The 14,075-nt window shown below is 36.8% G+C and overlaps 2 protein-coding genes across 2 annotated transcripts in view; one reads left to right on the forward strand and one right to left on the reverse strand.

Moving 5' to 3' along the window:
- Positions 1-4,850, forward strand: part of LOC126191254 (ribosome biogenesis protein BOP1 homolog) — a 95,653-nt gene extending 90,803 nt beyond the window's left edge. Inside the window, exons 12-13 of the mRNA XM_049932064.1 lie at positions 4,320-4,515; positions 4,609-4,850. Of these exons, the coding sequence (XP_049788021.1) occupies positions 4,320-4,515; positions 4,609-4,762 (350 nt within the window). The 3' untranslated portion in view covers positions 4,763-4,850. The remainder of the gene's footprint in view (positions 1-4,319; positions 4,516-4,608) is intronic.
- Positions 4,851-4,991: 141 nt separating this feature from the next.
- Positions 4,992-14,075, reverse strand: part of LOC126191256 (phosphatidylinositol glycan anchor biosynthesis class U protein) — a 71,183-nt gene continuing 62,099 nt past the window's right edge. Inside the window, exon 7 of the mRNA XM_049932065.1 lies at positions 4,992-5,461. Within this exon, the coding sequence (XP_049788022.1) occupies positions 5,351-5,461 (111 nt within the window). The 3' untranslated portion in view covers positions 4,992-5,350. The remainder of the gene's footprint in view (positions 5,462-14,075) is intronic.

Genomic DNA, 14,075 nt, shown 5'->3' on the forward strand with positions numbered 1-14,075 from the left:
TAAAGCAAGTTGCCAATCTTTGTGTAGATTCTTTCATGCAGTCTTTTGTTATAGGTAAAGGCATCATCTGCGAAAAGTCTTAGGTTATTAACATACATCATTATCAGTGAGGGTCCCAGCACGTCTCTGGGACACACCCGAAGTTACTTCAACATCTGTTGACTTTCCATCCAGGATCACATGCTGTGTCCTCCCCAGAAAAATAGCATCAATTCAGTCAGATTTTGGTTGGTACCCTCTATGATTACAATTTTGATAGTAAGCATAGGTCTGGTACCGAGTCAAATGCTTTTTGAAAATCGAAAAATATTACCTTCACTCGCAGCTTTCAGGATGTTACATGAGAAACATACGTGTTCTGACATGATCAGTGTTTTCGGAATCTGTGCTGGTTGGAATGGAGGTTGTTCTGTTAAAAAATACCTCATTACGTTTGAGTTCAGAATATCTCAAAGATTCTATAACAAATGTTTGTCAAGGATATTGGGTAGTATGTAGTGGCTTTTGGGTGTGACCTGTGCTTTCTTCCAGCTACTGGACACAGATTTTTGTTCAAGGGACCTACAGTGGATTACAGCTAAGTTGAGCTCACTCAGCCACAAATTCAGTGGAAAATTTGATAAGAGATTTTTATTGGGCCCACTAAGAATCTTATATTTGCAGATATGTTCACCCTAAGTTTCTCGAAGCTTTGGAAACGGAAGTTTATAGTGAAATGGGTTGATAGATGTTAATAACCATCAAGCTATCCTCCTTAAAAAAGAGGTCTGAGAATGGCATATCTGGCTGGAAAGATAGCCCGTGAAAATGGTGCATGGTTGGGTATATTAATTACATAACAAGAAAATATCTTTGATTTTCCTTGAAGAGTTTGGAATGATTGAATGCTTGTGGTACTTAAAAAGGTGTAATTTATATATGTGCCTTTTTTCACATCAGAATCTATAATTATAGCTCTTGGTCCCTATTCATAGCCTTCTTTAGATTTGTGTTCTCTTCAGCAAAAACAAAATTATAACTGTATATTGTTTGGCAAGGATTCTGATCAGTCTAAATGTGTGTAATCTGAAGAAAGAGTATAAGAACATTTAATAACCTTCTACACTGATCAGGGGGGAAAAAAATACGCAACCTCAAGGAGGAGTTGTGTTGGTTTCTACATCTGAAAGATGTGTGTTCAAATTTCACACTATGTTTGCCTTAAATACATGCTGAAATGAGAATGTATGGTTGCAAGAAGACCAGACTTCATATGGCCACTTCCAATAGCCCCAAAGCACCGCCATTTGCAACTTCAGTTGTTTTAAGTGAGAGCTCATGGGAGTGTAAGTTAAAGGTCTGTTGTATTTTCTGATGAAATCTGTTTCTGTGTCAGTGACAGCCGTTTGTTAGTTAGGAGGGCAGTTGAGGGCCTGCAGCCAATCTGTCTGCATGCAACACACACTGGACCTATATCTAGAATTACGGTCAGGGGTCCAATTTTGTAGGACAGGAGCATTCTCCTGGTTATCTCATGCAGCCTGACATACAAATTTGCATGTTAATCTTGTAGTTTGACCTGTAGTTCTGTCATTCATGAACAGAGGGGGTTTTTCCCGAAAGGATAACACTCACCCACATACCACTATTGTAACCCCAACGTGCTCTACAGAGTGTTGACATGTTGCCTTGGCCTGCTTAATCAATAGACTCTGTCTGAGCACATGTGGGACACCATCTAACGACAACTCCAGCATACCAAGCAGCTGCAAAAGGCTTAGAACACCATCGCACAAATGTACAACATGATGCCTGTATGTTTTCATGATAGCATTCAACTTTTGGTGGCTATATCAGTAATTAACATACCAGCATTTCAAATTTGCAATGGATTGTCTCTTGCATACATTTAACCTGTGATCTTGCAATGTTAATTGCTTAAATATGTTGCCTAGAGAAAAGTATTCCTAAAACTTCATTGTTGTTGTGGTCTTCAGTCCAAAGACTGGTTCTTCATGCCACTATACTGTGCATGTCTTTTCACCTCCAAATAACTGCTGCAACCTACATCATTCTCCATCTGTGATTTTTACACCCCACCACCACATACACATACACTTCTGTCCATTACTAAATTGGTGATCCCTTGATGTCTCAGAATGTATCCTACCAACTGATTCCTCCTTCTGGTTGAGTTGTGCCACTAATTTCTTGTCTCCCAAATTCATTAGTTGCATGATCAACCCATCTAATAGTCAACATTCTTCTGTAGCTCTACATTTTGAAAGCTTCTATTCTCTTTTTGTCTAAACTGTTCATTGTGCATCTTTCACTTCCACACATGGCAACACTCCATAAATAATTTCAGAAAAAGACTTCCTAACACTTAAATATATATTCAGTGTTGACAAATTTCTCTTCTTCAGATTCTTGCCAGTGCCAGTCTACATTTTATATCCCCTCTACTTTGGCCATCATCATTTATTTTGCTGCCCAAATAGCAAAACTCACCTACTACTTTAAGTGTCTCATCACCTGCTAATTCCCTCAACATTACGTCATTCATTTTGACTGTATTCCATTATTTTTGTTGATACTGATCTTGTAACATTTTTTGAAGACCCTGCTCATTCCATTCAACTGCTCTTGCAAGTCCTTTGCATTCAGACAGAACTATATCACCATCAAACCTCAGAGTTTGTACTTGTTCTTCCTAAACTTTAATTCCCATTCCAAAGTTCTCCTCAGTTTCATTCAAAGCTTGCTCAATGTACAGACTGAATATCAAGTTATAGGATACAACCCGTCTCACTCCATTCTCAACCACTGCTTTCCTTTCATGCTCTTTGATTCTTATTAGTGTCTCATTTTTGTGCAACTTATACCTTTGGTCCTTGTATTTTATCACTACCACATTCCAAATTTCAAGTATTGTAATCCGGTCCATACTGTGAAAAGCTTTCTCTGAATCTACAAATTCTATAAACGTAGGGTAAGTATTCCCTCATGTGTTCCTACATTTCTCTGGATCCCAAACTAACCTTCGCCAAGGCTCGCCTGTATCAGTTTTTCTGTAAACAATGTCAGAATGAAACAACAAGTTACTTTTGCCATTATTTGTTTCCAAGGTTTAAAACTTCATTGAGTGTATGTAAGTCGATTATTATGGTATGTTTATGTTGTGGCATTGAGGGTGAAAGTCACAGAAAGAGAACAAAGGTCTGATTATGCTACCAGAGCTGTGGGTTGTTAATATCACATTTCTGTTCATCTTTGCAACTGGAGATCTCAATAATGCTTTGCTCTATAATTGTTTTACTTTTCTGTTTGTTCTTTGCATTAATTTAGATTCTAAATGCCATTTTGTTCCTTCAATATTTACATATTTTACTTTCACATTTATATTTTCATTCATTCTTCCAGTCACAGACATCCACAAAACTAAAATCCCTGTACTGAAATGGTAATTTGTTTTTCACTACTGGACAGTGGTACATGTTACTCCAAAGTCTTTAACACCACACAAACATTCCACATGATGGAGGTTAAATCCTTTGAAACCCAGTGTGGAAATAAATAAATAATGACTGGTGACAGTAATATTTTTTTTTTTTTTTTTTTTTTACCCATCCTCCATGAATGCAGTACAAACTATTTTGGCTTTATAATGGAAAATTTAACTGTAGGTTCAGTGTTCAAACTTAGCTTCATCACTTTGGCTGAAAGCGTATCTTGTTGTGCTATACATAGTGTTTGTTACTGCTTATATATAACCTTTGATCATGACCATTCAGCGTACTAGAAAATTTTTATAACTAATTGAAAAGATAAGTTTCATTGCACTAGACATATTTTACTAGACCCATGCAGCATCGGTAACATAACATCTTTGAAAATATAATGTTACTCATCATGAAACTGGGTCACACTGTGTGGGTTGGTGTTGTCATTAAAATGGTGTGGTGTGAAGTGTTTTCATAACAACCATCTGAAGATGGGTTTGTAAGAAATACGAACCTGGTCAAGGTTTAGTTCAAATAAACCTTTGTAAACCATGCAAGATAGAAGTAAACTCATTGTTTCATTCAGTATCAATAAAAGTCATTGTAAAGCCTAATCAAAATTGTTCACATTTAATAGATTTGTGTCAGTATTTTGGAAGCATGATGTATTGAACTAACTGACTTGTAATATTCACACTGTCAGTGCTTCCACTTCTCTCTCACTTAGTTAATTGTGCATAATAACAAACTATTTCAGATTGATGCTTGATCACTTTTATGTCACTATGTGTCAAAATATGTCAATTATTATTTACCTTTCCACATATTTTATTTCAGGTGGCGACAATGTATTAGTTGGAACTTACGATCGTAAGATGCTCTGGTTTGACTTGGACTTGTCAACTAAGCCTTATCAAACATTGAGGCTTCATGGTACTGCTGTACGGGGTGTCGCATATCATAGGCGTTACCCACTCTTTGCATCTGGCTCTGATGATTGCAGCATAATTATATCACATGGCATGGTTTACAAGTAAGATTAATTTTTCTAGTTTGAAAATGTGAAAGTATCTTTTGCTTTAAGCAAAGCTAATCACATTAACTGAATCTTTAAAATATTTTCCAGTGATTTACTTCAAAACCCATTGATAGTGCCACTGAAGAGGCTAAGCCATCATCAGTCTACAAATGACTTTGGTGTCTTTGATGTTGTATTTCACCCATCACAACCATGGGTTTTTTCAAGTGGAGCAGATGCTACAATACGCCTGTACACGTGAAGTTGGAAGACAGCTGTTTCAAGAAGGTTCTGTGGTGAACTACATCTTTTTTATTGCAGTAATGGTTCTAAACTGATACCATTAAATCAGTCTTTAATGGTTTTGAACAAATTGATTACTTCCTCAACTTTGCATACATTATAACTGTGGATCACAGGCCAAAGATGTATCATCTTTGACCATCATATGACTACCTAAGATTGTAAACAGTAAAAAATGTAACCATCTGTAAGCCATGTAAATTCATTTAATTTAACTATAACTTTATATAAAAGAAAATCCTATTTTTTCCTGAGCAGTGATGACAGTTAAGTAATGGAAGTCAGGCCATTACATGAAATTATTAGTTTATGACTATAAATAAAGAACTGAACTCACCAAACTGTTTACTCAAATGCCATGCTGCAAGGACAGAAAATATGAAACCATGCACACTTCTGCACTGAAAATGTTCACCTAGGAAGAGCAGAAGACCCAATACTGACACTTGTTAATGGTGAGTACAGTCTTGTCTGTCTTTTACCGCACATACTTATCACAGAACAGCACTAATGTGTCTAGTTACCAAAACACATTCTCGGACACTATCTATTGTAGGACAATTTTTGAAGGTTTTCCATCAGGATCTCGTGGTAATCCATTATTCAAGTAGAATTCTCTCTTGATATAAGCAAACAAAATATCTGTTATGAGGAATATCTGAAAAGAAATTGATATTTAGAAAAAAATTTATTGCTAAGATTCTAGAACAGTTTACCAATAAGATGTGACATAAATATCCTACTCAGTGTGTGGATGAAAAAAGTACAATGATTATTAATTGTATAATGATGGAACCACAGAGGATACTTAAGGGAATGGTCTATCACATGGTGGGCACCAAAAATGTTGCATCTGGCTAGAACAATGGAAGTATATTTAATTTCAGGTGAATCCATTGTCTGTAGAAGGAGAGCCATACACAAAAATATTTTTAAGGCATTCTTGGGAAGTGTCATCTCAGAATAAAATTTGTGGTTTAATATTCTGATAGTGGCAACGCCATTAGAGACAGAGCCCAAACCTTAATTAGACATGGATTTGGAACAAAATATAATATGGCATCCACTCATAGCAAGTTAGGTGCCACAACCTAAATTGGGATAGCCAGACAATGACTTTAACTACTGAATGAATACAGGTTCCTAACTGTCATGCCACTTCATTCAGATAGACTTTGAAGAGAAATTAATGCTTGATAATTTCATGTGTTCAAATCTGAGATACAACTCTTCTATACAGGCTGGCAGATTTTATTGCTTTCTAGTTCTATTGTTATATGGAGTGTTGCCATTTGCCTTATTTTGAAACACACGAAAAAGCAAGAACTGTACATGCACGCTCTCCCATTGTATGTCATGTGTCTGACAGATGCCATATGTATTATACATTCAATCACACATCATTTAATGAGGCTTGGTAAAATGTGCTACTTTTTGCTAGTGAAATAGGTATGTATCGCACACAACAGCAGCAGCGTGTTTAAGTCCTGTATTGATTTCTCTGAGTGCAGTTGTTTTACAGTATGGTAGCTAACAAATACAAGTTATTTACTGGTAACTATATGTAACATTACCATGCTTTAAAGCAGTTTTTGTACCGTCAAAAAGCACAATAGCAACATAAGTTATTGTGCTAAAACTGGAGGACAGTGAGAATCTGCCAGTGCATGGTTCACTATTCATTTCAACTATTGAAAAACCGTTAAGTAAAAGCATGTTTCCCTTTTTAAACAAACTACATTCACATACGAATGAATATCTGCATAGTTCTGGGTTCGATAGGATTCTCATTTTGCAACTAAACTACAAGCAGGGATTTATTACTATTGAACTAATAGTGTCTGGCTGTATACTGCATCCCTTCAATGGCCACTGAAGTAGTATCAGCTAAAAACTGTGATCTCACAAGTCAAATAATTGAAAAAATTTTCATTGTAATTAGATAAAATGGGAAATGAATCCAAAAGTTAATAATAATCTAGTATATGAATGAGAAGAGGAAAATGCAACATCTTTTTTTATAGAGGAACTTAACAGTGTCATTTATTCATTTTGCTGTAAGTGAATTTCTTGCTGTTACATACATCGGTCATTTTATTTCACCAGAACTCCAATGCTAATAAACTAAATAAAAAGTAGGTTTGATGACACAGAGTTCTGTAATGATCAAAGCTTTTGAAATACATTAGAATACCACTTGGTATACAGGAGGAACTGCTTTGGCTTCAAAAAGCCAGGAAGGGAATAACAGGTGTTTAACAAAGAAACTAGCTAGTATTATACAGACATACTCTACTTTGAAAGTTTTTACAGCTTCTCTGATTAAATTTAATTTCATAACTTCTACCTTTGATAAATGCATTAAAAAACAGGAGGCAGGCAATTTTTAAGCTGTACATAATTTGTATAATACCAAAAGAAGAGTGTGTTAAGATATTGGTCTTCATTTTATTAAATATTACTAATTGTTATGAGTCCCTGAGAAACTATTTTTCTGACATGTATTGCCCAAATAAAGAAAAAAATAGAACAAAGTCAGAACACAAGATTTCAATGTGAAAACAATTTGGCTATCAGGGTGACACTAAAGTTTTCATACATAGTATCATTCTGCTCAATGAAGTCATGTTAATGAAACACACAATGTGAGACTACATCAATGGAGCCCATTTTCTGGAGAAAATTGTAGTGACTAATGTAGGTTCCATTGCTGAAGAAATTACATGCTATGCCTAATCTGATAAAACTGTCAACAAGACAAAATGGCCACAACTATCTGCTATTGTCCAACAGACAATCTCAATTTCATCTGGGAGTAAAGCCATAGGCATTAAATTAAATTTATAGGTACAGGTCATTAATGAAAACATCAATTTCACACAGTTTCAACAGCGGCGCATTCCAAAGGTTGTGATTTATCATAACAGTTGAATCACTTATGTGTCAGAGGTAACTGGCACATAAAAACCAATTCCTTTTAAATCCCCAAGACATCTACCATGGCAAGTGTACATAACAACCTATTTTACTGAAAAATTGAGTGCAGAACAGTTATTTAGTGTTATGTAAATGTAAACTTTTCATGTTGCAGACCACGTCACATTGTCAAACGAATCAATGTTTCAGGCAGGCTTTCAAGTGGCTCAATATTTGCTTTGTCATTTCACAATACGACACTGACTACAAAAGAGAAGAATTTTATGGAAACTGTACTCAGAACTGTCCATGACCACATCTGTTCTTTGGAAAATTTATTTGTTTAATAATGTGTGTTTGAGTGTTCTGCCATGTCGTTTCTTCCATTTTATGCACAATATTTTGATGGCCGGCTCATTAGTCTTCAGGAGGTACGAATTTTGCTCCTGTGTGTACTCATTGCCTGGACTCCAACCAGACTGAACTATTGTTGTCACACCACTATTTATAGCAGAGTTCAATTGCTGACACCCACTATGCCTTTTGATGCTCTTGTTTCTCAGAGCTCACACTGATAGTGTGTGGGAACACAAATTCTCTCAGTGTTTTCCAACTCTGGTGGAAACATCATGCATAAAATTGAAAAGGTAACTCTACAGAACACACAGAAGCACACGATCAATTGCACCATGGAAACCTGAGAGATATTTCAGCTTACTTGTTGGTCTCATTGACTGCTCTCCATCTTTTTCCCTCATACTTTCTACAAATTTCAAATGATGTATCATCTCATTCACAACAGTGGAAACTAGTTGACCCAGATTGTTGATTTGTAGTTATACACTCAATGCTCCAGAAGGGTTACAAGAAAAAAACATTTGTTGTTTCACTTTTCTTATCAAAAGTGGACACTCGTGTTCAGACTTTCACACAACTGTTCCCAAGTTTATACAATACTGTAAATGATAACAGCAGTGTACTGACGTAAATAATGAAAACTGAATGGAGAGGGGGAAAGCATAGCCGGTTCACAAGAGTGAGCAATGGTTGATTCCAACAGAATAACAGATTAAAAGGCCATTTCAAACCTGTGAATCACAGTATATTTCTAATCTAAATGCAGAGTTGCTGTAAGTCTGGTGACAATATTTTTAACATTGAGTGTTCAGGAATTTAAATATGTATTTAAGGCACACACTTCAAATCTTGTCCTCTTGGTCTGCTAAGTCTTTTTGTAGGTACTAATGCCAAGTACAAGTGAAAAGCAATTACCAAAAATTGACATTTGTGATTAAACTGAAGCATTATTTAAGAAAATAACACATTTGTTCAGCTGCATAAGAAACTTAACTATATGTATACAATTTATCATTTAATGATATGGATATAATAGAGGGAAGCAACCATTGGTTGCGAAAGCTTGAATTTTGTGTGTATGTTTGTGTGTGTATCGACCTGCGAGCGCTTTCGTTTGGTAAGTCACATCATCTTTGTTTTTAGATACAATTTATCATTTATTTAAACATACGTAATCTACATTTGATTATACATAAAAAAGCATTAGTCATTAGGATAATTGACCTAATAAAGAAGGCAGAGATATGAACCTGAATCAGCAGCACTTTCCAGTAACTTTAGTTTCAGAATACAAAATGTTATTTTTTCATGAATATTTTATCAACTTATGGAGCATTTTATGATTGCACCAGAAGAATGGAGCTTATCTTCCAATTACTTAGCCTTCTTACTTTGATTACCAGTTTCTGAAATTTTCTTAACCAAAAGCAGTTTATTTTGACTTGAAGTCAAGAATGAAGAAACAATTTTTGGCACATGAATTCTCTTCCCACTCACTAAAAACAGGGATGTCTGAAGCAGATGGGCCAACATACAAATTAAAACTGGGGCTGAATACTCACCTTTTTGATTTTGTTAATGGTACTTTCTACAAACCTGATAGCTAGATATTCCAACAAATTTTAATTACTGACTGTCAGACCTGCTTAATTGTCATTTTGATGGCCAGTAACAGACATTTAATTTATGCTATGGATACTATTGATATAAAAACTGTCAATTAACTATGCCAAAATAATCTACTTTGACAAGTTTTTTATTTTTTTAAGACTATTTTTACTACCGAACTACATGCCTCACAATAGTTTACAAAGGGACATACGAGGGTCACTCCAAAAGAAATGCACACTTTTTTTTAAATCCATCTTTTATTCTACATGTTTGAAAGTTTTACAGTGTGTAGATACATCCTTTAGGAACAACATTTTCATTTCTCTACATAATTCCCACCCCTCTCAACTGCCTTAGGCCATCTTGGAACCAGCACCTGTATACCCGCACCGTAAAAGTCTGGACCAACCTGTTGGAGCCACTGTTTGGCAGCGTGCACAAGGGAGTCATTATCTTCAAACCTTGTTCCACGAAGAGTGTCTTTCAGTTTCCTAAAGAGACGATAGTCACATGGAGCCAGGTCAGGAATGTAAAGCAGGTGTTTCAGTGTTGTCCACCCGAGTTTTGTGATCGCTTCCGTGGTTTTTTGACTGATATGTGGCCGTGCATTGTCGTGCAACAGCAAAACATCCTTGCCGATGTGGTCGAACACGACTCAGTTGAGCTTAAAGATTCTACAGTGTCGTCACATATGCATCAGAATTTATGGTGGTTCCACTTTGCATGATGTCCACAAGCAAGAGTCCTTCAGAATCGAAAAACACCGTAGCCATAACTTTTCCAGCAGAAGGTGTGGTTTTGGATTTTTTTTTCCTTGGGTGAATTTGCATGATGCCACTCCATTGACTGCCTCTTCATCTCTTTCTTCCAAGAAATTCATCTCCACCATTCTCGTACTGTTCCAAAAGTTTGCTGCATACCGTTTTTCTTGTTTCTTTGTGAGCCACTGTCAACAACCTGGCAATCCACCTGGCACAAACCTTTTTTAACACCAACACTTTCAGTATTCTACAAACACTTCCTTCCCCTTTCCCAACGTAGCGTGACAATCCGTTCAAAGTAACGCGTCTGTCAGCAGTCACCAATTCGTTAACTCTCTGCACATTGTCTGGACTGCATGCAGTACGAGACCTGCCGCTGTGAGGACAATCCTCAATATTGCCGTGCCTGCTTTGATCACGTAACCTGCTTGCCCACCGACGTAACTGTACTGTGATCGACAGCAGCATCTCCATACACCTTTTTCAACCTCTTGTGGATATTTCCCATGGTCTCGTTTTCACAGCACAGGAATTATGTGACAGCACGTTACTTCTGAGGAACGTAAAGTGTAGCAGCCACTTTGAAGACATGCTGTGACAGTGCCACTCACGGGAACAGGTTGAACTAAGTTTGGAAACAAGTGGGAAGTATGTATCTACACACTGTAAAACTTTTACACATGCAGAATGGAAACTGTATTTTACAAAAATAGTGTGCATTTCTTTTGGAGTGATCCTCGTACAACAATGTTATGAAACTAATCTAGCTAAATATCAACTGCCACAATGAATCCAGACTATAATGATTACGATTACTGAGACTCCCACAATAACAGGTGAGAAGCAAGTAAAACTTGTGCTCTGAGGGTTCCATTATACTTGATGATGATGATGATGATGATGATGATGATGATGATGATAAAAATAGTTTAATATGGCTCAATGGCCTGATGCAAGTCTTCCTACTACCCTTGTTATCTATCCAATTTATAGTTTAATGTGGAATCCAAACCACAAGTTGTTTCTGGCAACTCTTTACACTGTTGTGGGTTAAGGCTAGGTTAAAAACAAGACTGAATACTCCATTAACCAAGCGAGATTCAACTGCGCAATCTTTCAGTCTCCAAGCACATGCTTTACCGCTAGACTACCATGTGTGAAATGTATGTAGATACTTCATCTATAGGATTTGATGAATCAAGTTTGCTTATATCAAAATGAGACATAAATGGTTGTATATTTTCATTACACTGACTAAAAGCTTTAATTTTTCACACCACCAAGGGACCACAAACCTTAGTGTGTGGCAAAAATTTCAACTTGATACCGCTAGTCATTGCTGAGAAAAATGGGTCTTAACCGACAGATGGACGGACAACAAAGTGATCTTATAAGGGTTCTGTTTTTACCAACTGTGGTACAGAATCCTAAAAAGGCAATTAACATGAGCTCCAACAATAATAGAACACCATACATTCCAGTTTGATGCAGCACCCACTTGAGCCAAATTTCCATCAAACTTAATGGCAATACTCTGTCACAATAAAATAAAAAATAAAATAAAATATGTCATTAGTTCATATAGGGTACTAATGTGCTTCAAGAATCGTTACGTTTCTTCAACTATGGGCCCAAACTTAAATTGCCTAAGCATTAACATAGGCTTGCATGCTGTCATGACCTTTGAGTGCAAATCAGTCCGCCTTGATGCAAACAGAAGTTGATATTTCAGTCTATATTTTGGACTATCAAACACTTTCTTTGATTTGTACTGAGTTAAAATTTCAACTTGTAATGGAGAAAACAGAGGACAGAAATCACAAAGCTGAACTTCTAATCTTAACTTTAAGAGAGTAGATACAAGACTATCTTTCAACACAAGTAGACCTGAATTTATAACAAACATAACTCTGCCATCCTTTCACAATCACCTCACTGTGCTAGTCTCAGCTGTGGCAGAGCTACGTGATGAATAGGTATCCCAAGTTTTGAAGTGAAATCTGGTTTGTTATGCACTATCCACACACACAATTCATTTAATTCTAAAATCATCACACAGGCAGACAGACTACAGATTACTGATAAGTAATCAAACGGTTAGCCTGTGCAGATGAGATTGTATTGTTTAGACACAATAAGAATGGTCTGAGAAACAGCATGAGAGAAAAATGTGCTTACACAGAGTATTTGTAGAAAAGATATTGATTTGTCTTCTTTTCTGACACGACTATACATCCCAGGGTGCTTGCTCCAGGCAATTTCAGTGAAGGGGGAATTCACTTTCAAAACACAACTAGTGTCATTTGTTTATGAGTTTTCATGCAATGTGCATCACCACCTTACTGTAACCCCGTCTGTAGGCTCAGTCAAAGCTAAAAAATGCAACATTCTGTCAAAATCTGTATAAAACTCACGAAGTAGGCTATGGGGATGCTGGCTAAGATCCAGCAAGAAAGCTTATTGTAAGCTGCCATTTTGAGATGGCCATAGTGCTTCAAAGATGGTTGAGAGAGTGCAGCAGACCATGGTGTGTTGAACTCAGAGCAGTGGAAAAATGTTTGACCATGGTGGACCATGTTGGAATTAGATGAGAAACATACATGAAAAGTTAAAAAAAAAGAAAAATCGCTTTTTGTCCTGAGCTTTGTACTAAAAAAAACCGAAGTGCTGAATAACATACACCAACTTCCTCTTGCCAAAAAAGCAGGCAAATTCAAAGCTATGCTCACTGTCTTCTTTGGAGCAAAAGGTGTGGCCTACCATGAATTTTTACGATATTGAAAATGCTGAAAAGATTGAAGGGGAAAAGTCACGTGTGTGAGGTCAGGTATCGCTGCCAACTAGACACTGTATCATGATAATGCACCAAGCCACACCTGCTTTGTACTGCCTGGTGTGGAACGGCATCACAACACTTTCTCAGACCACCTACAGTCCTGGTGTAACCCAGGTGGATTTCTTCCTGTTTTCTGAAATGAAGCAAGTCCTGAAAGGACACGAGAATGTAGCAGAAGTCAGAATGGCTCTAATGTGCTGCTTGAAAGGTGTTTCTAAAAGGGACTTCTAAGTGCAGAAAACTTGTTGGCAGGACTGCAACAAAATGACTGAGGTCAGAGCAGGACCAGGTCCCACTATTTGTTGGGAGATTGACACTTACATTAGCTAAAATTAAGAGTAAAAGACCATGGAGTACTATGCATGTCCGAAAGAACACTGCATTGTAATTCTTCAGAATATGGGCTCTGAAATTTCATATTTATCGGCAAATACCTGGGTTGTGACTTACAAAAAAGTGTTTCCCCTGTATGAGAACAACATCAATAGGATATATGAGCACGACACACGGATGACGACATACGGAAGTTTGGGTCTGGCTGTGAGTCATGTTTGGACAGCCAAAGTGGTTAAGGTGACCACTCACATAAAGCACAAAATACAGGTTCAAGTCCGGGTCTGGTTCAAATTTTCATTCTCTCACTCCATTAAGCAGCTGGGGGTAATTCATATTCACAATTGTGAATACAAATGTCTTTCATAGTAACTGTAATCTCCACAATGCCTGTTCCTACGGACATGGCACTGTACTACTTCACAAAACAGACACTGCAATTTTTTGTAATTACATTG

The sequence above is a fragment of the Schistocerca cancellata genome, chromosome 6 (genome assembly GCF_023864275.1).
Source record: "Schistocerca cancellata isolate TAMUIC-IGC-003103 chromosome 6, iqSchCanc2.1, whole genome shotgun sequence".
NCBI classification, from domain to species: domain Eukaryota; kingdom Metazoa; phylum Arthropoda; class Insecta; order Orthoptera; family Acrididae; genus Schistocerca; species Schistocerca cancellata.